The 22,602-nt window shown below is 37.5% G+C and overlaps 1 protein-coding gene and 1 long non-coding RNA gene across 11 annotated transcripts in view; one reads left to right on the forward strand and one right to left on the reverse strand.

The window, feature by feature from the left end:
* LOC132769389 (contactin-4) overlaps positions 1–22,602 on the forward strand; it is a 643,374-nt gene that overhangs the window by 597,610 nt on the left and 23,162 nt on the right. For 7 of the 10 annotated variants that reach the window (XM_060766318.2, XM_060766317.2, XM_060766316.2 and 4 more), the window contains 2 exons: positions 17,517–17,692; positions 21,036–21,156. In XM_060766318.2, the coding sequence (XP_060622301.2) occupies positions 17,517–17,692; positions 21,036–21,156 (297 nt within the window). The remainder of the gene's footprint in view (positions 1–17,516; positions 17,693–21,035; positions 21,157–22,602) is intronic. The other 3 variants (XM_060766321.2, XM_060766322.2, XM_060766323.2) reach the window with 3 other exon arrangements.
* LOC137096028 (uncharacterized) overlaps positions 1–22,602 on the reverse strand; it is an 89,503-nt gene that overhangs the window by 42,185 nt on the left and 24,716 nt on the right. The gene's annotated exons all lie outside the window — the stretch shown is intronic.

Below are 22,602 nucleotides of genomic sequence, written 5' to 3' on the forward strand. Positions count from 1 at the left end.
TCAGCAGATAAAAATGGCATGCACAGTGAAACTGAGGCAAAGCTGGTATACTCAGCCCTATATTTCCCAAACTTTATTCACCTATGGTGCTGGGGGCAGAGGGGTGTCTCTTCATCTTTATCTTATAAATATGATTTCAAGACATGTGTGGCATACAGTGCTGTAGAGATTTTTTTTTAAAAAAAATATCTAGGTAAGCATCTAAAATCTTTATTATTTTACGTCCTGTCCCCTGCCACGCGTTGCTGTGGCTCAGTCTGTTGATCTGGAAAATAAAGTAATGAGAAAGTGTTAGTTTCTAATATATGTAATTTCTTTATGCTTGTGGGTAAACAGTATTTCTTGCTGTTTCTTTGTCAGTGTTGATGTGGAGATTGTCTGGTTTGCCTACTCTGGAACATGCAACATATAATTGTCCTTCTTCAGGAGTCCCTTTCAAATCTATGATACTATATCTCTCTGTGTGTGAATCATATCTATCTATCTATATCTATGGCTGGATGGCTCTTTGTCAGGAGGGCTTTGATTACGTTTTCTTGCTCTCATGAAGGGAGTTGGACTGGATGGCCTTGAGTATTTTCTGTTGGTCATGTGGGAAGTTTGCCCCAATTCTGTCATTGGTGGGGTTCAGAACGCTCTTTGATTGTAGGTGAACTATAAATCCCAGTAGCTACAACTCCCAAATGTCAAGGTCTATTTTCCCCAAACTCCATCTGTGTTCGTATTTGGGCATATGGAATATTCGTGCCAAGTTTGGTCCAGATCCATAATTGTTTGAGTCCATGGTAGTCTCTGGATGTAGGTAAACTACAACTACCAAACTCAAGGTCAATGCTCACCAAACCCTTCTAGTGTTTTCTGTTGGTCAGGGGAGTCCTGTATTCCCCAGTTGGTTCAATTCTATCATGCTGTTTGATTGTAGGTGAACTATAAATCCCAGCAACTACAATTCCCAAATGACAAAATCATAATTTTTGAGTGATGGTCACTCATTGTGTTTTGAGACATTTTGTTGCCAAATTTGGTGTGATTTCGTTCATTAGTTCATTTGTTTTTAAGATATTCATTATGCACAGAGCATTTATATATATATATATAGATAGATAGATGGACAAGGAGCTCTCACAGGAAGCACAAATTCAAATAAGGAACCTGAATTTTGATACTGGAGCTCCAAATTCAGTCACTGCAGTTATAACTCAGATTAACAAAAACCTGTCTGTAAAGCAGCACCAAATGCTTTCTGGCAGAAGCAGCTATGTTCAAATCGACAGCTAGCAGTGCTTCCCTCAGTTACTGCCTATTTGGGCCAAGAAGCAGAGCCAAGTAATGTACTGCAATGTGCTCTATGTGAGGATGTCCTTGAAAAGTGTTTCCAAGTTAGAGGAAGTTTAAAATATGGTGGCCTGATATGGATTGTACTTTGTACTGTGGAGACCACATATTGTTAATCATGCTGTAGCTGCATTGGGTTCCACTTGGCTTCCAAGCTCAATCCAAAGTACCATTTTTCACATACAAAGTCCTTAACAGCTTGAATGTCAGTTCTAAAAGCCTGGCTGGAATATTAGAGTTTCAGCAAAGGCCCCATTGCATCCAACAACCCATAAGACAGGGTCTTATCTGGGCTCTTCTACATATGCCTGAAAACCTGGAACTAATCAGGATGGGGGGGGGGGGGCTACATGACATTTCAACAGATAGAATGGGAAAGTGCAGGGAAGCAGAATCGGAAAGCAATTAGAACTCTCCACAAGCATTCATTTATTCAAATCATTATCATATTAAACAGAGCTTGAATTAACAATTGGGTGAAGAGAGAGATAAGAAATCTGCATGTGTGTACATTAAGTACCTCTTCCCATTGATGGGCAGTTAAAGCTGTATCTTTTCCATGTGATGCTTTGACCTTAAAATGAAATTTCACTCTCCCTAACATTTTTTAGAAACTCTTTTTAAATGATTTAATATATTTTTTAAAAAATATCTGTACAGGCAGTTCCCAGGTTACGAACAAGATAGGTTCTGTAGTCTTGCTCTTAAGTTAGATGTGCATATAAGTCCAAACAGGTACATATTTAAAGTGGAATTCCAGGTTGTTGTTTTTTTAGTTTTGGATACCATAGAGAAGGGTTAACATCCCTGTAAGGTTTGTTTTACTGTGTGTACCCCTGTTCTAAAGATTTCATTTCACTTTCTCTCCCTGTGACAGTTGAATTTTGAAAATTTTGAGTTGTGGAAACAAGTATTGGTGATAAAGCTTCAGTGGAGACACCTTTTCCCCATAATAAGTCAGGAATGAATTTCCCTCCTGTGTAGATTTCCTCTCACTTCCTGTTGTCTCACCCCCATTCTTAACTAGGAGTCAGATGTTTGTAACTTGAGGACTGTGTATTTAGAATGAGGCAAGTCAGTATTTCAATGATATACAGTTAACCCTCCATATATGCAGGTTTCACTTTTGTGAATTTAGTCAAGGATTTGATTAAAATGGTTTCTCTAGGAATCTCTAAGAGATTGACCATAAAATAGAACCAGAGAACCTGGAGACTACTAGAGAGGTCTTTTATTGGTTAAAAGGAAGAGTGTGTTTTTTTTTTATTTGCAGTTTTTTCCATTTTTGCAGTGTTCTTGGACTCCTAACCCAGCAAATGTGGAGGGTAAAAGCTCCTTTTATATATTTTTGTCTATATACTTGACATTAACCTTCTTCTTGTTATGAAACAAGAGTAATTAAATACTCTTGTTATGAAACAAGAGTAATTAAATAAAGTTTGGAAGGAGTTTTCTGTTTTGAATTAGGCATTTCACAAACCTAGCTATGCAGGTTTGCATACAGCATGCACTTAAACTCTCCAAGCCAGGACCACAGTTGTTGACCTGAGATAAAGCCTAGATCGATAAATTTAATTCTCCCATCATAGCCAAAACTGGGAAATAGTGGCTTTTAAGCTATTCTCGGAGAAGGTTGAATGGCACTTTCTCTCCCTTGTGGAATAGGCATGGGAGAGAAAGTAATTTGGTTTTCATTTTAGAAGAACTGGCGTAATTGGCAGTTCCTTGCTTTATAAACAAACTCAGCTGCATCCTCCTCCACATTCCCCATAATGTGATATATGCAAATACATAAAATCATAAGTGAAAAGCATGCATGAGGAAATCTCTGCCAAAAAGTCTGTATTAGGAGAAAAGTGTGTATTGGGAGAAATGTGTTACCAAAACACGTGCAGATTTTCACTAAAAGTTCACAAACTAATGTAAAACTAGAACCAAATGAACCTTTGGATCGAACATTCAGATGTTGTGAAAAGCAAAAGAGACAGGTTCGCCCAGCTGTGGAGTGCTCTATTTTCAAAAAGATGTCTCAACATCTGGACAGCCCTGAGTTTGCAACACCTTAGCTATGACTGTTGATGACCAAAGCTGTGGGAAGCCTCACATTCATAGAGTTGCCATATGTTAGAATCAACTTGACAACAAAACACATCAACAGATCTGAATGCAACTGTGTTCAACTATCTTCAGTAACCCTACTAGTCAAATGTATGTCTTTTAAAAGATAAATTATTCATTCTGAAGTTATTTTCCAGTTATTAAAAGTTGAAAAACTATTTCAGTTGTAAATATTTAGGTTGTAGGGCAGACTTAAAACTATCAGTTCCTTGATATGATAGCATTGTTTTCAGTGGCTTCCAGCAAATAGGAAAGACCTTCATTCCCACAGACACCAACACTGTATATACTCTTTGTATACTGGATAATAAATGGTAGTTAATTTTAACCTGCAGCACATTTGAAAATGGATCGGCATCAGAGAGTGACTGGAAAGGATGCTTATAGAGAGCATCCTAAAGGCTAAATAAATGAAAGCCTATCACCTCTAGATAAAATACAGTGTTTATTTTTTCCTTCTGTATACAATAGTGAAACAATACTTTGTTTGAACTGCTATTTTGTAGAATTCACTGCAGTCTTATTAAATCAAGCTTGCTCCATAGAAATGTAACAAAAAGAATCATATGAGATGTGGTCTGGAAATGACAATAAAATCTGTCATTTGACAAAACTTTTATTTCCTTTTTTATAGCAACTGCACTGCTGCCTGATTATCCTATAAAAACAAAGCATACCGTTTTACTGTTCTATGTCGCTCTGTATTTAGCAGCAAAACAGGGCCCTCATCATTTCAGGGTTGTCTTAAATGAAACTGGCATGATGAGAAAACACAGCAGTGTCCGTAACAGGCTTTATGGATAACCCAGTGAATTCAAGGTGTCATCCTTTACAGACTATTGATTGAAGTTAGCCAATATCCATCTCTTCAAGAAGGAATAATCTACTGTCATTACAAAAATGATCACTCTCTTGCAGAGAAAGTTAATCGGATACAGAAGAAATAATATCTGGTCTTTGAAAAATTGTGGGACCCTTTAAGGTTCAATCATTGCCATCTTACAATGCAATGCAAGCTATTTCCACACAGCACAGTACTTTTCCTTCTCCATTTCCTGTCATATAAAATTGCACAGAATACAACATTGCTTTGACCCTCCTGTGTTTGAGGAAATAAGTAAAAATAGATGCTACTCTGAAGTAGTAACTATTGGGTAGATGCTACTCAGAAGTAGTATCTATTTTGCCACTACCTTTTCTTCTGTATTCTCTGGTCATACTGTACCAATTTATTCAGTTCAGTATTTTTCATTTGACACAGTGGCACCATCTACACTGACCACTAGGTTGGTGTAGAAGCAGATCAGGGTCCCTTGTACTTTGCCCAAAAACTATTTGGCAACCAGTGGAGTGACTTTAATATGGGTATAATATGCTCACTTCTAGATGTTCCCATAACCAACCTGGCTGCTATGTTTTGAACTAATGAAAACTAATTTAGCAATGTGAATTTCAGCAACAAGAGAACAGTGAACTGTACCTTGTTCAGAAGCATAATGTCTGAATCCTAGAATTGGGGAATGTAAAGATAGTAGTGCAACCTATAAGGATGCCTGCCACAGATGCAGGCGAAATGTCAGGAGAGAATGCTTCTAGAACATGGCCATACAGCCCAAAAAACCTACAACAACCCACTAATGGGAGTTTCTGAACTTGGTATACAGGTAGCCCAATGTATAGTGCATTGCAGAAGTCCAGTGCATGCACTACCATCTTTACATCCTCAAATTCTAGGGTTCAGACATTATGCTTCTGGACAAGGCACAGTTCACTGCTCTCTAAATTTCACCATCAAAGAAGGAAAAGCCATTAAAAACGACAGGTTCCAGTAGTAAACAATGAAAATGAATTTAAAGCGAACATGTTTTGCTTACTTTAGTGGCTTTTAGTGACTTGCCTCTGAATTTTGGTAAAGTCTTCTTGGATGGGCCACAAAATGGTATACAATAAGTTTTCAAATAGAGACTAGGATAACATCACAGCATTATGTAGCCAATCAGATTTGACCATTTGGGGCAAGTTATCATTCATGACGAGTGCAGTAGTTTCTTGGAGTGATTCCAGCCAGTTTCTGATTATCATAATACTACTGTATCATATGGCAATGTTGCTAAGTCCTTCTGAGGGTAAAAGAATAATCAGAGAGAAGATCGTAAGTCTACAGAGGACAACGGGAATGAACAGACAAACCTATTTTTGCAGGTGCTGCTAAAATAATCGCTGAAAAGGAAGGTACTTTGTCAATGTCAAATCCTTCCCCCTATGGTTATAGCTCTGTCTTTCCATATGTGTGGTTGAAAAGTTTCTCTATATATTTAATTCCAAAAGCTTGCATAATCCAGAAGAATGTCTTTTCCCATCCATTTGCTGAGACAGGCCTTCATTCCCTCGCTCTACCCACCTGACAATTAACATGGACTTGCTATTATTACCTGTAGCCATACAGATATTACAGTACCTTATTAGAGCATATTTGGAAGTTATAACCATTTTTAGCCATTCTGTTAGCTTCTATTAACAACATATTTGATAGCGGCACAAAATTCTTTAACAAGGGGGAATTGATAGGGTTGCAAGAAGACGGAGGAAGAGGCATCTGCAAAGCCTCTAGCTATTTTATTTTATTGTTATCATGAAACTGTCAAATGTTACAGTGGTGTTAAGCATTTCTAATTGAACATATTGTGCTAGAATATAATTTATTATTTCCCATCTATAATACACTGTTTAAATAACTGTATTTTTTACTACATTCTTTCAATCCTTGAACTTTTTTTTGCTTCTGTACTAAAATATCAACCAGCATCCTTTCCAATATGTCAGAAATGCTGATTCCAATAGGAAATGTTTAGAACAGAGTTTAGTGGTTTTGAATAACCTGACAAAGGTTATTTTTACTGAAAGCAAACCTAGGCACTACCATTGTTCTGGATGGATTGCTTTTTGTATCCTACCTGAAACATCTGGATGGCCATAGTTGAGACATAATGCCTTTTATCTAATCAGCCTTTTATCTAATCAGCCTTTTATCTAATCAGGCATGCGTATTATGTTACAGAAAGCTTTTTCCACAGATAAAGTTAGACTTCCTTCTATAATTCCACCCTTAAGAACATTTTTGCAGGTCCAAAACTCTTAGGAGGTTAGGAGAAGCAGAGATTACCATCCAAGCACAAAAGCATCCCAATGGCGTTTAAGACTGAAAGCTTTGGGGTGGGAGTTTAAGAGAGAGGGGAAATAATCTAATGCAATTGAAATAATAAATCTGATGCTTAGTGTGTTGTTGTTGTTGTTGTTGTTGTTGTTGTATCAAGTTTGTATTGTATTGTTGTTGTTGTTGTATCAAGTTATAATAGTGACCTCATTGCAAGTAATGGGGTTTCACTGTACACAATGGTTGGTTGGTTGTGAGAGATACCCTAGTTTAAAAAGTGTTTACCTGTCTTATTGTTATGCCCCAAATACATTGTAGGTATATTAATTAAATACCAATCTGTGAAAATGATTGCAGTAATTATGGTCTAAATCTAAGTGTCAGTCCCAGCTAGAGGAGATCTATTAAATCAATGGGAAGTTGATAAGTCAACCTCTGCTTTAATGGTTCAGTGGTTGTACTCTAGTTAGGACAATTAATTAGGGGAAATTGAAATAAATCAAAATTCTCAGCATTGCATACTAAGGCAACAAACCCAGAGGCAGGTCCAACCTTGATAGAAATTGTTATTTGGTATGTTTCATTTTTTAAAAACACTGCAGTAACTTCACTTTTGGATCTTTGATGGTCTCTAAAGTTGCCCAGTTTGTTTTCTTTTTATGTTTTTGCCTATCCATTCACTCTTTCTCCACATTCGGCAGCTCTTTTCATTCCATTTGAAGTCTGAGTTTAAAAAAAAAATAAGGCATCTGCTTTCTGACTGTCAGGCAGTGATTTATTTTCTGGTGCTTGGTTTCAGTCCACAGCAGATAGTGTCCCACTGTGTCATGTATTCTAGATTAACATGACAGAACACGACACTGCATGATCTACAACAAGCAAATAAGACAATGAAGAGCTGCTTATTCTAAACAATGCATCTTAATAGACACACAATCAATATAAAAGCAGGGTGGTTTTTGTTTTCAAATTGGATAATTTGTTACTCGCAGACTTATGCAGCTGGGTGGCTTGTAATTCTAAAAAATTCATTACAGCTTTGTGACAACTGCAACATTCATACTGATAGCAAATGTCACCCACTCCAACTCTTAACTTTGGTAAGAAGCGCTTTTGCGAGAAAAGAAACCTAGTAGACATGGCCAAACAGAATGAAACCCCGGGTGCATCTATACTTAAATTTAATGTAATTTGACATTACTTTGACTGCCATGACTCAATGCAGTAGAATTTTGGGAGTTCAGTAAGGAACTAGCACTATTTGGCAGAGAAGTCTAAAAACCATGCAAAACTACCATTTTCCCATAGTCATTAACATAGTGTCAAACAGCATTACCTCTGCATTGTAGATGCATACCACTTTCTTTCAATGTTGGCTTCTTTTTCAAGAAAAAGGAACTATGAAGTTCACCCCTTTAAAGCCTGGAACCATGAGGTGGGCTATAATTCAGTTCACCCAAGCTTTACTTACTAATGTAAGTGTACATAGGTACATGCATGACCTAATGGAAGGTAGTTTGGGAAGAGAGAAGAAAGCAGGGCTTCTTAAACTTTCCCTCTTCATGACCCCTTTGTACCCAACAATTTTTTTATGCAGCCCCAGGTATATAGACATATAAAATAGGTATATAAACCAAATATTTACTGATAATAAATTAGCATTTGCAAGCCTTGCTAAATGGGCTGATTTTCCTTTTTATGAAGTACAGCTGAAGCAGTTTCTGCAGAGTCTACTGTAAACACTGCATGTTGTTGCTAACAGATATGTGTAAATGTCTAGATTGCATTCAGAAACCTTTTACTATTGCCTAATCTTTTGTGACCCCAACATAAGAAGACCCCATTTAGTGTCGAGACCCAAAGTTTAGTTTAAGAAGCACTGCTTGAGAGGAGATGGAAGAAGAGAGAGGCTACGGTAAAATGAACAAAACAGAAGTCCATTCTGGGAGAAAGATGGGATATAAGTCCAAGTAAATAGATGCCAGCCAAATGCAAACTAGCAATTAGTGAATATAAGTAATACAAGATAGGTTCTATAGGTTTGTTCTTAACTTGAATTTGTATGTAAGATGGAACAGGTACAGTTTTAGGTGTAACTCCTGACAAATATATAAGCCTCGAATAGCACAAGGAAGAGTTAACACCCCATGGAGTAGTCACGTCATTTTATGCTATTGCTCCCTCAACGTTCTTGACCCAGGACTTCTCCCCCCCCCCCCCACCACACACACGCAGGTTTATTTATTTCTCTGTCTCTCTATGAGTTCTCCCTTACAAACAGTTCTGCCCCTTTATCTCACCCTGAGTTTTTAAATCATTTTATGTACATGTGGCCCGCTCTCTGTCATTATGTTTGGTTTCTATGTTTTGTGTATATTGTTTATATGTTTTGATATTTTATACTTTATTGTTATGTTGTTTATTTTATTGCAATTTGTATTTTTGTATTGTAATTTGTTGTTCGGGCTTAGCCCCATGTAAGCCGCTCGGAGTCCCCGTTGGGGGAGATGGTGGCGGGGTATAAATAAAGTTATTATTATTATTATTATTATTATTATTATTATTATTATTATTATATTTTGCTGTCTGTGCCTCTGTTTTGAAGATTTTACCTCACTTTTGGTCCCTGTAATTGATTTTTGAAACAAGGATTGTTGAGAAAACTTCAGTGGAGACTCCTTTTCCCCATGATAACTCTTTCAGGAGTGAATTTTCCTTCCTAGGGGTAAATTTCTCTCACATCCTGTTATCTCACCCTCATTCTTAACTATGAGTTGTTTGTAAGTCGGATGTTTGTAACTTGGGGACTGCCTGTACAAAGGATTGCTAATGCTAACTGTATACAACAGCCATAATAGCAGAAGTGTCTGTGCCTTCATCAACCCTTACTAGGGCAGAAGGGTCTGGGAAAGAATAACCTATGAAGTTTGAATATATCTATAAATTGGCAAAATTCAACCCTAGGTTTGGTGGTTTGTTTGTTTTTAGGAAGAAGCATTCAACAAGACAAGATGACCTGAGTAGGTTTTCTTCCTCTCTACTTCCTGTTCATCTTTCTCTTTCCCCTAGAAATTTACTCTGAATCCATAATATACACAGCCAATACATTTTTGCCTCACTCTTCCTACACATGGTATATTAAAAAAAGAAAGAATTCAAGGCATGTGGAAGAAGTGACTCAATCTTCTTACTGGTTAAAGGTTCTCACTTTGCAGGTGAATGAGCAATGACAGCAAACACGACCAAGACCAGCCTCATGAGAGGTGTGTGTCCTAGCAAGTGTCCAAAATGTTTGCAACTTTGCCCAGATAAATGAAAGATTTGGGTATACTAATCACCTATATCCCTTCTTCCAATGTCTTTAGGAATAGCTCAAGACTCCTAATGTAAGGCATTGACTAAAGGTGTAGTTGAATCAAGCATTAATGTTAGCAACATGCACTAAACATTATCTCAGCATGGGCATTGCCCAGGTATGTTGGAAAAGAAATAAAGGAGGACTGTGGGTCAACTAGTCCCATGGTACAGAAGCTATAAACGCAAAATGTATATTTCCCAGTATAGAGAAGCAGGTAAATTGAATGTGTGCTAAATGAACCTGTTTGTCTGCTGTCTTCTCAAAAGAAGATATCTGGGTTTTTTTTGTTTTTGTTTTTTAAACACAGCCTGCAGAGTCCCTATTGCAGTTTTTGCTGCCAAGCAGAGCAGTAACGCCTCTGCTTCCTTAGATGCACTGCTCCATTCAGCTGCAGTACAAGAAACTGCTGACAGGCAGGAATAAAACTCGACTGATCTTCCAGTGACACCTAGAGTTAAGAGCTCTAAGCATTCTCCTTGAGAACAAAAATTGTCAGGCCCACTGCTAAGTCCATTTCTTTCTTGGACAGATAATGAAAGGTACATTTTAATTATTCTGTCACCTTGCCATGTCATTTTTACTTTATCAATAAAAACTAAAGAATTACCAGCATGGATATTAGAATGTGAGGCATCTGGCATTCTGCAAGAGTGATTTTCTAGGTAGGCATTTTCTTAAGTGATGATATATCTATTTTTTTAAAAATAGCTCATACATGCATATCCAATACATTTAATTCTACAATCAAGGATTCAGTCCTTCCTGATTAGTATTATAAAACAATATTTTTTACACTGTGTTCAAGGATTTCCAAGATAGTTCAACCACACACAGCATTGTTGACTTTGGGATCACTTGCAATTCCATCCATTCCTGTCTAACTAGACTATTATTGTTTGGAAAACAATGTATTCAAGCTGAGAAGTAGGTGAATCAAGAGACCGTAATTTAGCCAGGAGTTTTTGACTTTCTTTCATTTTAAGTCCTGAATATTTGAGAGGCTGAAATGAACTTAGTACCCCAAGGTAAACAGTTCTGTAAACATTCTTTGCACCTCATCATAATTAGGAACACATGGGATGCCACTTTGCCAGCTGCAAGGAATGCTTGTATTACAATATGATAGAATATAACTACAGCTGGCTGTACAATCCCACTTGCCAGGTTGCCACTTACAAAGGAGGAAGAAAAATATATTTGATTGTTCTGTCATTAGAGTAGTGATTTCTGACTGCTAAGAGACAGAAGCAAAGGTCTATGTACAAGTGAAGATGAAAGGAGCAAAACAGCTAGTTTCGTGTTTGTATTTTGATTTCTTTGGATGCGTAGAATGCCTTAAACATCTCATTGTGAAGTATATTCTCAAGAGAATGCATACCTACAGTCCTATCTAAATTGTTTGATAGTGGCCTATCCTGAATTAAAATAGAAGTCAGTATTCCCACCCTCCCAATATGCTTTCAAATATTTTGGATCAAGAGAGGGGTGGACAAGGAATGGAGGGTGACCAAGATTTCCTGATAACTCTTTGATTGATAAACATGAGTTGTGATCAACAATGTTGTGTGTGTATGTGTTCCTGAGAAACTACAAGTCACTTCTGGTGTGAGAGAATTGGCTGTCTGCAAAAACATTGTCCAGGGGACGCCTGGATGTTTTACCATCCTGTGGGAGGCTTCTCTTATGTCCCCGCACAGGAAGCTGGTGCTGATGGACAGGAACTTACTCCACTCCCTGGATTCAAACTGCCAACCTTTTGATCAGCAGTCCTACTGGCACAAGGCTTTCACCCATTGTGCCACTGGGGGCTCCATCAAAAATGTTGTGTAGTTGGTTTAAACACTGGAGACTTTGCATCCCTTCTGAGAGAGTAGATATAATAATATTAACACAGAGAACAGCAGGAGCAACAGCAACATAAAGTACATGATTTGAAACCTCATTCAGCCATGGAAACCCACTGAAGAATCTTTTGTCAATCAGGCCAAGAGGAAGACAATGGGAGACCTCTACCAAACACATCTTGCTGGAAAAAAACTTGTAAAGGGTCATCCATGACATAAATGGACATAACACAAGGCAGCAACTATAGAAGCCTTATTTAAACAAACAATATTTTAACAACATGTTCAAGGATCAAATTAATGAATTCTAGATAGCATGTAGAAAAGGTTTTTTTGTTGTTTTTCAGGAGTAAGTGAAATGTCTAATAGCGGTCCATGAAGTCAGAGGCATTGCAGCCTTTAAGTCTGTGTCACAGAGCTATTATTTTGTGCTTAGCTTTGGTTCATAGTTTGAGATTCTATTCAAAAACAAAAACATTATGCAAGTGTAGTCTGGCTAGTGCCTGCAGTATTATCTAAGTAGATGATCAAGGCGTGTTGAGCCAATTTATGATTTCCAGGAGAGCTCATCAAATAATTTCTTGATTGAAATTTCTAACCAGCCTTGGAATATGGAAGGTAGCCAAAACAATCTTGGGTTCAGTGAAAGTGACTCTATAATTAAATAGACATTTCTCACTATGGATCCTCACATTGAAACTCTCATATGTCTGATTGCCACATGGCTTTTTAATACTCAGGCACACTTGGCCACCCTTATTTGGCTTCTCCGCTGCACTTTTCCTTTGCTGCTACTGTAAGGTCATTAAATAGATCTTTTCACTTTTTCAAGTCCTTGAAAACAGATTGGTAAGCTTTCTCCTTGGGGGTGATTTGTAAATTGCTTTGCAGAAGGCTTAAGCTCATGATGAATATGGCTAGAAAAAGTTTCATCAGAGTTACACTCGGGTGTCATTTTTCATCAGGTCGTTTCAGCCATTCATAGAAATGCAATGTGTCAAACTATATCCCCGCCTGGCTTCAACAAAACATTAATGGGTTTTAAAAATTGACGCCTTTGCAGACATTGGGCATTTGTTCAAGTTCAAATGGATGGCATGTTCAAAACACATTCATAAAAGTTTTTTTTTTATCACATCCAATTGTTAACGAAAGAAGTCGAAACTAGATATGGAAGTTCTACTTTGATTGGTTTCCCTGGTTTAGGACTGGATCCTGAAAAGGACATATGATTTCTTTGTTATTGTACTATGTGATTTTAATAATTTTAATGTTGTTATGTTTTAATGGATGTTTAATGTCTATTTTTATTTGCTGGATATGTATTGTACGTAATGTTTGACATTTAATTGTGCCTCTATGTGTGCCGCTCTGAGTCCCATTGGGGTTGAGAATGGTGGGATATAAATATGGAAAATAATTATAATAATACTCTGGGACTTCCGAATTCAGACTGACAAGAGTTTTGGAGCACAATACTCCTGACCTCACAATTGTGTTAAAAAACAAAGTATGGATCATCGATGTTGCAATCCCGGGCAATAGCACGATTGAAGAGAAACAACCGGAAAAGCTGACACGATATGAGGATTTAAAGATTGAACTGCAAAGACTCTGACACAAGCCAGTCAAGGTGGTCCCAGTGGTGATCGGCACACTAGGTACAGTGCCTGAAGACCTTGGCCTGCACTTAAACACAATCAGCACTGACAAAATTACCATCTGTCAGCTGCAGAAGGCCACCTTACTGGGATCTGCATGCATTATTCACCAATACATCACCAGCAGAATGATCTTGTCTGTTGTGGACTTATTATTATTATTATTATTATTATTATTATTATTATTATTTGAGTGTTTGGGTTGTTTTACTGGTATAATTCCCTTTCAGCCATGGTCACATAAAGGTACAGGTAAATGTATAACGACATTTGTGCTAATATTTTTGAGTGGAGAGAAAAACTGAAAGACGAACAAGCAAGAACTAAAGCCCCAGCCCCAATGAGTGCCCATAAATTGCCCTAATTATCAGTGTTCTAACTCATAAGAGAGGTGTCTTAATTAAGAAATACATTCCATGTCCTAGTCTTCAGGGCAGTAGAAAACAAGCTTGCTCCCTCCTCGCTATGACTTCCCCTCACATATTTATACATGGCCATCATGTCTCCTCTCAGCCTTCTCTTCTGCAGGCTAAACATGCCCAGCTTTTTAAACTGCTTGTTCTCCAGACCTTGGATCATTTTAGTCACCCTCCTTTGGACATATTCCAGCTTGTCAACATCTCCCTTCAGTTGTGGTGCCCAGAATAGGACACACTATTCCAGGTGTGGCCTGACCAAGGCAGACTAGAGAGGTATCATGAATACTAAAGTCGGAATTGACGTGATTGTCAATGTTATTGCATTTCCAATTTCTATATATTATTATGAAACTGGACTGTGAAGAAAGCTGAAAAGAAGAAAATCACATCATTTGAAATGTGATGCCAAAGAAGAGTGGACTGCTTAAAACAGAAGTCAGTAGGTCCTGGAGAAAATTAATTCCGAGATCCCCTTAGAAGCCAGGTTGGCTAAACTGAAACTTGATGTACTCTGGATATATTATGAGAAGACTCACTAAAAAAAGTCAATAATGGTAAGATAGAAAACAGTATGAAAACAGGAAGATGGCATTCCAGATAAATAGACTCCATCAAGGAAGCTGCTGTATAGGGTAACTTGGAGGTAAGGATAAGATAACTTGGAGGTTTCTCATTCATAGGATCTCAATAAATCAAAGTTGACTTAATGGCAGTGAACAACAAGAGCTACCGCCAATCTTCATTTTTTTTAAAACTGCCCTTGTCTCCCACTTAAAGTTTGAAGGGCAGGATTTCCCTGCCTGACCAAGTCATTATGAGAAACTGAGACAATAGATGTGTGATATATTTTCCTAGCCTGTATCATATCATCTGCAATGGGTTTTGGAAGTTCATGCCAATAATGTAAATTGACAAGAAAAATACCTGGGCAGTAAGGACAGCCTATATTCATCAGAGGAAGGAAGGAAGGAAGGAAGGAAGGAAGGAAGGAAGGAAGGAAGGAAGGAAGGAAGGAAAGGTCTCTAACGCTGTAACTCCCTGTGATCTGTTGGAATGTGTGAGACAGTGATGATGATCAAGGACCAAACTCAGTCCCTAACGACAAAAGAACTGGGTCTATTATCCATTTCAATAGGACAAACAGTTGTGCAGAACATTGAATTCTGAATTTCTCTATTGTGAGGCCAACCTACACTATTTTTCGGAGGGGGGGGTGTATTCATTAAAGAAGCTTACTACTTTATTCATGTTTTCTAACTGCACCTCATTAAGTGGTGTCAGGCAGACAAATGCTGATTCCTTGGGCTTCTGGAGAAACTGAGGAACATTGCAATTAATTTACTCTCCCAAAGCGACACAGCAAATTATGAAGAGGTTACTGTGAATCACCTGGAATTCATCGGAAGGCTTGCCCTTAAAACTTTCTCTAGTTTGAATGAAGACCTGATAAGGAAGCATCTCTCCACCTGAGTTCCGTCTCTCTTCTGCTTACTGCTGTTCATTTGTAAATACAGTGAAACTACGTAAATGATCTGTAAGCAGCTTTTAGCCTTTCATAGGATTGGTTCAGACAGGCAAATTGCTCCAGTGCTTGGGCAGCCCTTCTGAGAGGGAAAGGTCCCCGTTTTATCTGAAATTATGCAGAACATTCAGTTCAAAAGAGATAACACTGAAACAAGTGGCGCTTATTATTAATGTGAAGATCAGAGAAGGGGAATATTCAGAAATGGCACAAGTTTATCAAACTACTTCAGATCTAGAAATGGTTATTTTGAACTAAGGTAGAAAAAACTTGAGAAACAGGGACTGAGGAATTCAGATATTCAGGTAGTTGTTGGTAGCTCCTTTATCTCTTATCAAAAATGTGTGTTGGCTCTGAGAATGTGTCAGATATCCCCTTGTGGAATGTACCAACAAATTTGAATCATATCTTCATGTAATTATGCTGTATCTTCCCTTCCATTACACACCATTGACTGTTCCTAGCGGAGAATGGAAGGATTTTCAGTCATAAGAACACCAACCCAAGAGACAAGTAATACTTCACAATGCAGGAGGGAGAACTCATTGTAGAGCTGCCATTGGAGACACAAATGAGAAATGAACAATTAAACTACTTAAAAAAACAGTTCTTTGTTAGTAAGGTATTATTCCACTTGACACCTAATTAACTTATTGTCAACTTCATGTTTCCTTGACTATTTGTCTGATGGCAAGGTAGAAATGTTTGAAATGAATAAAATTAATGAATACTCCAAGTGAATGAATTCCCAGCACTTTTTGTGGTGAAACCTGTGACAATATAGTCTGTTTTAGATTTTTTTGGCGTAGACATGTGACGTTTTCTGCTTTGTGGTAATCCATCATTTATATCAATGGGCCGTTGTTTTGCTAAATGGCAACATATGCCCCTGGCTTGCAGATGACGATGAAGAATGTGAAGATTTATTATAACACCAATATAACATTAGGAGTTTTGTGAACGAGGGTATTCATGAATAACTATATATATATATATTATATATATATATATATGGGTGATACAATAAGAAAACTGGTTGGCCTAAAGCTTTCTCTTTGGACTTCACTCTGTTATCAGTAGCCAGGCCCGTAGCCGGGGACTGAGGGGCTTGAGGGGCTTCATATCATGATCTGATCACCATGCTCAATATATCCCATATGCATGGGGGTATTGGGACAATGATACAAAAGATTTGCTAGGGTAGATCATGAGCCCCCCCCCCCCAATCAAACTTAACCCCTCCCCCCAAATTAAACTCAGCCCCCCCCCCCCAATCAAAATCCTGGCTACGGGCCTTTCAGTAGCATTGAAATATAAACTCTTGTACTTCTGAAATGCTCTTTTCTTGGCTATATTTAACTCTTTGGTGGGTAGATGTACCACTTTCTCAGCATATTCCATATATCCCATAATTCTTATAAAACTCCCTTGTTAAAAACACTTATTATGGTAAGAACCAACCTAAGTAAATTATTTCTAGATCCAGTTCACTTCAGGGGGAGAGAGTTTAATTCCCTAATTGATTCTCACACAAGAAACAATAAAATTTAAAGGCATTCATCTCGAAAATACCACTGTATATGTTGCCTTTTTCACTGCTATATGTATAGGCACAGATTATAGGAACTGAAATAACTATTTGCATTTCAATTTCTGTTTGTACCAACATTATTTAATTAAATTGAAATGAACAGTTGTAAATTACTAAAGCTTAATTTCACTACCAATGGAAAACCACCCTTGGACTTTCCAAAATATCAATTTCATTGATTTCTCCTTTTAGTAGACAGTGTAAAAATCAAACACTTTGCGGTGGAACTTGCTGTTATAACAAATTAAAGTATACAAAACTATTCATATTGGAACCATTGCATGTTTTAATTTGATTTTAGGAGGTTATGTTGACCCATCCTCACAACCCAATAAGATGTGTAACATTGTAATCTATTATATACATAATTATTAATTTAATTTCTATCCTATCTTTTTCCCAGTTTGGGATCCAGGGTGGTGCTGTGTGACCCAAAGAACTGTTGTGAGCCATTATATCCTATGTTTTAACCAGATGACTTTTTAATTATTGGCTTTTGTGTCCTTGTTTACAGATCCAACACGGTTTATGGTGGCACCTACCAGCATGGATGTCACTGCTGGTGAGAGTATTCTTCTTCCTTGCCAGGTATCTCATGATCATCCGCTAGATATTATGTTTACTTGGTCATTTAATGGACACCTGATAGACTTTGAAAGAGATGGGGATCACTTTGAAAGAGTTGGAGGGGTAAGTATTGATATTAGTAATCCCACAAGGCTATTCCCTATGAGTGCTAAGAATTAGGATGAGCAAAATGGAAATTTAGCAAAATAGTCTTTTAGTAATAGTTACAGATTCAGAACATGTTGTCTGTCCTGTCAACTTTTAAGAGTTTTTATAATTGAGCATGAAGGCATGAATGATGTTTTATAGGCAGATTCCCACTATTTCTATATCTTAAAGAATGGATATATTTAGGACATAAGTTGGCACTCCGCATTCAAACATCCATATCAAGAAAATATTCAACAAAAATTCTAAATAGCAAGCCTTGATTTTGCCATTTTATATAAGAGACATCACTTTTATAACACTTGTATAGAATGGTACTTGGCCATCCACAGATTTTGGTCTCCATGGGGGATCCTGTAACCAAATTTGAGCAGATACCACTGGCCTACTAATACTCTGTGAGATCCCAAATGACACACAGAAAGCTATTCTTTGAATAGGAATACTGAAGTCTTGTGCATAACTAAGTAAGATTGCTCTTTAATGGCAATGCATAGTTGTTTAGGCAACTCAGTTTAGATACCTGTTTTCAAAATCTTTCATGTTACCATTCCTATCATAAAATACAAATTAACCCATAGCCTTGCAAAGTGTGTACTGTAGCTAGCCTGTGTAATAAGGGTTTGACCTTGGCCTGTACTAAAGTTTGTCTGACACATACAGTTTCAGCCATGTGTTCATTTCCATGAGAAAGCCAAGCAGCTGCTGTGGTATATTGCAAGCTATGCAACAAAGTTTAATGCCACATAACGTTGCAGAATGCTTTTTTGGGGGGGTGGGAAGAAGGGTTAAACAGAAAACAGATCAGGTCCTTTTCATACATACTACAATTTAATGCTATTTTCACAAGATTTTCATCCTTGCTTTAAACGAGTCCGTGTTTCTTGTTACATTTTTAACTTGACAGAACTCTGGTTATCTTGAACCAACGAGAGAAGAGTCTGAAGACATATTCTCCCGTATTAGCTTCAGACTAATTTCAATATCAGGAAATCTGTTTGTTCCATTAAGTGGCAATGGAGATGGGATCAGTGATCCTATATTTTTGTTAGTAAGCATCGATAGTTTAAACCAGGGGTGCTCAAACTAAGGCCCAGGGGCCAGATACAGTCCTTCAAGGTCATTCACCCGGCCCTCGCTCGGGGTCACCCTGTCTGAACAACAACAACAACAACAACAACCCTATCTCATCAGCCAAAAGCAGGCCCACACTTCTCTGAAATACTAATTATTCTATTGTTTTAAAGTGTTTTTTTACACTGCAAATAAGATATGTGCAGTGTGCATAGGAATTCATTCTTTCTTTCTTTTTTTCAAATTATAATTGGCCCTCCAATAGTTTGAGGGACTCTAACCTGGCCCTCTGTTTAAAAAGTTTGAGGACCCCTGGTTTAAACTAATCAAATTTCCCTCTAGTTCAAGTATAATAAGGGACTCTGGTTTGAAACGAGATATAAAAATTTCTGAGCTCCCACTCATTGTCATGCTGACTAAGAAGCAAGCTCTTGCTCCTAGTCCTATGTTTAGTATTACATTTGAACTGAGTCTGGTTCAGATTAATCCTACATCTACTTTGCTATTCTTTCTTTCTGTTTGTTTCCATATGATATTAAGCTGCATGTACCTGTACTTAGGACATGGCTGGAACACAGCTTGTTTTCAGTACCTTGCAAAAGGAGATAGATAGATATTTTCATTTAAATACTTAATTTAAATCACAGATGGACATTTTTTTTACTCTCAGCACTTACTATCAGTTTCACAGAAACAAAAAAGGCCTTTTTATTGAAACAAATCAAAACTGGCATTGGCTGAATAGTCATCTCCCATTTTTATTCGTTTAGATTTTTTTAAAAAAATTCCTGGCTTGTGAGGTGATCCAACTTGTATAATGACAGAATCAAGCCCACTTGTATAAGGAAAAACAAAATGGAGTCTTTTGGGTCAGGGATCTACATAGTAGCTTGCTCACCTCTGGTTGAAAAATTTCAAGTTGGGTTGCAGCTTATTAAGAGCACATGTAGATTCCAAACATAAAAACTTCAACTCATGTTCAATATTTTTTAGTTTAAAGGCTTTCCGTCAGAATCCTGCATTGTATCTTCTGTCTTGACTCTGCCATGGCTGTATTTCCCAGATTAAAAAAAAACCCAGTTGATTATGATAAAACAAGCTTCTACAAGGCTTAAGTAATCACTGTTAGTGATGGCTATTTATAAAGCTCTTTTGGGTTGCAAAGTGCATTACCATCTGTATTTTGTTTGCCCTCAAAGTGCCACTATAAACAAGTCATCCACCATGTTGAAATGAGGAGCTGAGATAAAGAGCTAGCAATATGTCCAAAAATGATCGTATGGTGCAGATGTTACCTGAACCAGCTGTCCCATAAGTGCTGTATTCATTGGACCATACTGGTTTCATCCTACAGAGAAGAGGGAAGTGTTTGTTGTATGCTTCCATCCCTTGTTCTCAGATTGGTATTAGAAGATTAAAACCTGTAGAAGATAATAAATCATAAAAGATTTCACCCTACAGGGGTATAGCAACAGTCGCAACAGCTGTTCTTCACAATTACACCAAACTGTGCCACAAAATCCCCCACTATATATATATATATATATATATATATATATATATATATATTCTTCCATTAGAAGATTTGCAAGTGTAATTATATTCAACTTGTAAACACTATGCCTGGCAGACAGCAAGAAAATATTTTTGGCTGTACATGGTCACAGAGACCCATAATTAGTTCCGTGCAATTACTGATCAGACATGAGTGTTTGGCATTTGGAAAAAACAAATTATCGTTGTTTCATGCTAGGTGATGCAAAATTTCCTCCCAGAGTGTTGTCCTTGTGACCTTTAAATGCAAAAACTGTGGACAGTCAAAACGCTGGCTGGAGCACTAAGCTGGGGAAAGTATTGCAGATGCTTCTTAATTTGGGCTGGTCTTTGATGATTAAACAGCAGTAAGCAGAATGAAGACATCTGAATACCAATGAAGGCTATAAATTGGGTCTGGAGCATGGCAGAAGCCTTTTTGTTAAGCGACAGTTGAGGTAAACTGTTTAACTGACCTGAAGTTCCTTGCATCGCTTACTGAGGGCCAACCCTACGTTCGGCTCTTATCTTTGAGGAAAGCTCACGTAGTTTAAATAGACCATGGCTTGCCTTACAAATGTTTTTGTCAGCTGATGTAAAATGAATCCATTAGCCACAGTGTCCTTCATGTGATAATGATGTTTAGAGCTCATTAAAAAGTAATTGTAACCACTTTTCCCTACTTTATCAGCAGGATTCAGCTGGTGATTTGATGATCAGAAGCATCCAGCTGAATCACGCTGGAAAATACGTCTGCATGGTGCAAACGAGTGTGGACAAGCTATCGGCTGCTGCAGACCTGATTGTAAGAGGTATTTGAATTTTGTTGCTGTTGTTGTTGTTGTTGCAAAATGACTGCTCGCACTGACTGCTGCTGTGAATAATAGCATAACACACAGCTTGAGAGAATTCACTATCGCTCTAACTAGTTTTCCCAAAAAGGTGTCCCAGCTTATTAATTTGTACAAACCACAAGGGGGAAAGGTCCTTTATCCAGCCTAAAACTGTAACAACAGCCACTAATAATTTATTTAGTTTTCATTGGCAGTTGAAATACTGCTGATGGTGTTAATTTGCTAAATGCTGATGTGGGCAGAAGTAACATTTCTTTGAAAACAGCATGGTGTGATGGAATTCCTAAGGATTTGTGTGCATATTGGTAAGCAGGAATCACCCTGGGAAAGATGTTCTAACATGCATCCTCCGCGCAAATGTAAAATATCTACCACTGCATGATAAGAAGACTACTGTGATAAAATACAGTTGGTAATTCTTGGAAATGCATGATTTATTACCTTTGTGCCGCCGTTGCCCAAGGATAGACATCTGAATGTTGCTTATGCGTCATACAACTAGCTGAGCTCACTTCCTTGCCCAATAAGAGTCAGAAGTGGTCATTATTTGGCTGCACATTTTTCTTTTGCTCAGTGTAGGACAAGGGAAGAAAGGTTGTGTCTAAAACAGTTGCTTCCTCATGAAAGGTTTATAGCAAATTTGACTTGAAAGAGTCAATATCAGTTGCTCCCCTCCTGAAAATCAAATTCCAGAATGCTGATTATTGCAACATGTTTGATGTTTTATTGGGGCTTTGTACTAGCTATTATAAAATATGAACTAGGATAGCATTAGGATTAAGTTAGTCTAACAGTGATTTCTTCTTCCCTTCCCTAAGAATTATAGATTGAAAGATCACTAGCAGAGAATTCTTACTACTGCACCATTCATTCTTTCCCAGAATAATTTGGAGGGTGCTATGGCAACTAAATGTATTGGTATACATTATATATAACATAGCTTTCATGACTGCCATCTATGGTAAAAGCTTACATTCAGGAAGGCCGGTTCTGTGGCAATATTTGTTATTTATTTAAACATTTCTATGCTGCATTTTTATCTGAATCTACAGAGGCCAACAATAAAAATCAAACATAAAAACCTGGACAACTACAATATAAAACTAGAGGAAAATAGCCCAAGAATGTTGGCAAATATACCAGTAGATTTCAGTGAACACAATCCAATTCTTCATCTTCATTGTGAGATGAGTAATGAAAGGGCTTCTTCGGAGTCTGTTCCACAATGTATTCACCATAACTGAGAAAGCTGTATCTTGCACTATCACCCATAGAATTTCAGGTGGTAGTGAACATATTAATGAAAACTTTGAATGCCTTTGGATGCCTCTACATTGTATAATTCATATCATTTGACAGCATTTAATGGCAATGGCTCAATGTTATGGAATCCTGAGAGCTGTG

This window comes from Anolis sagrei, chromosome 2 (genome assembly GCF_037176765.1).
Source record: "Anolis sagrei isolate rAnoSag1 chromosome 2, rAnoSag1.mat, whole genome shotgun sequence".
Classification (NCBI taxonomy): domain Eukaryota; kingdom Metazoa; phylum Chordata; class Lepidosauria; order Squamata; family Dactyloidae; genus Anolis; species Anolis sagrei.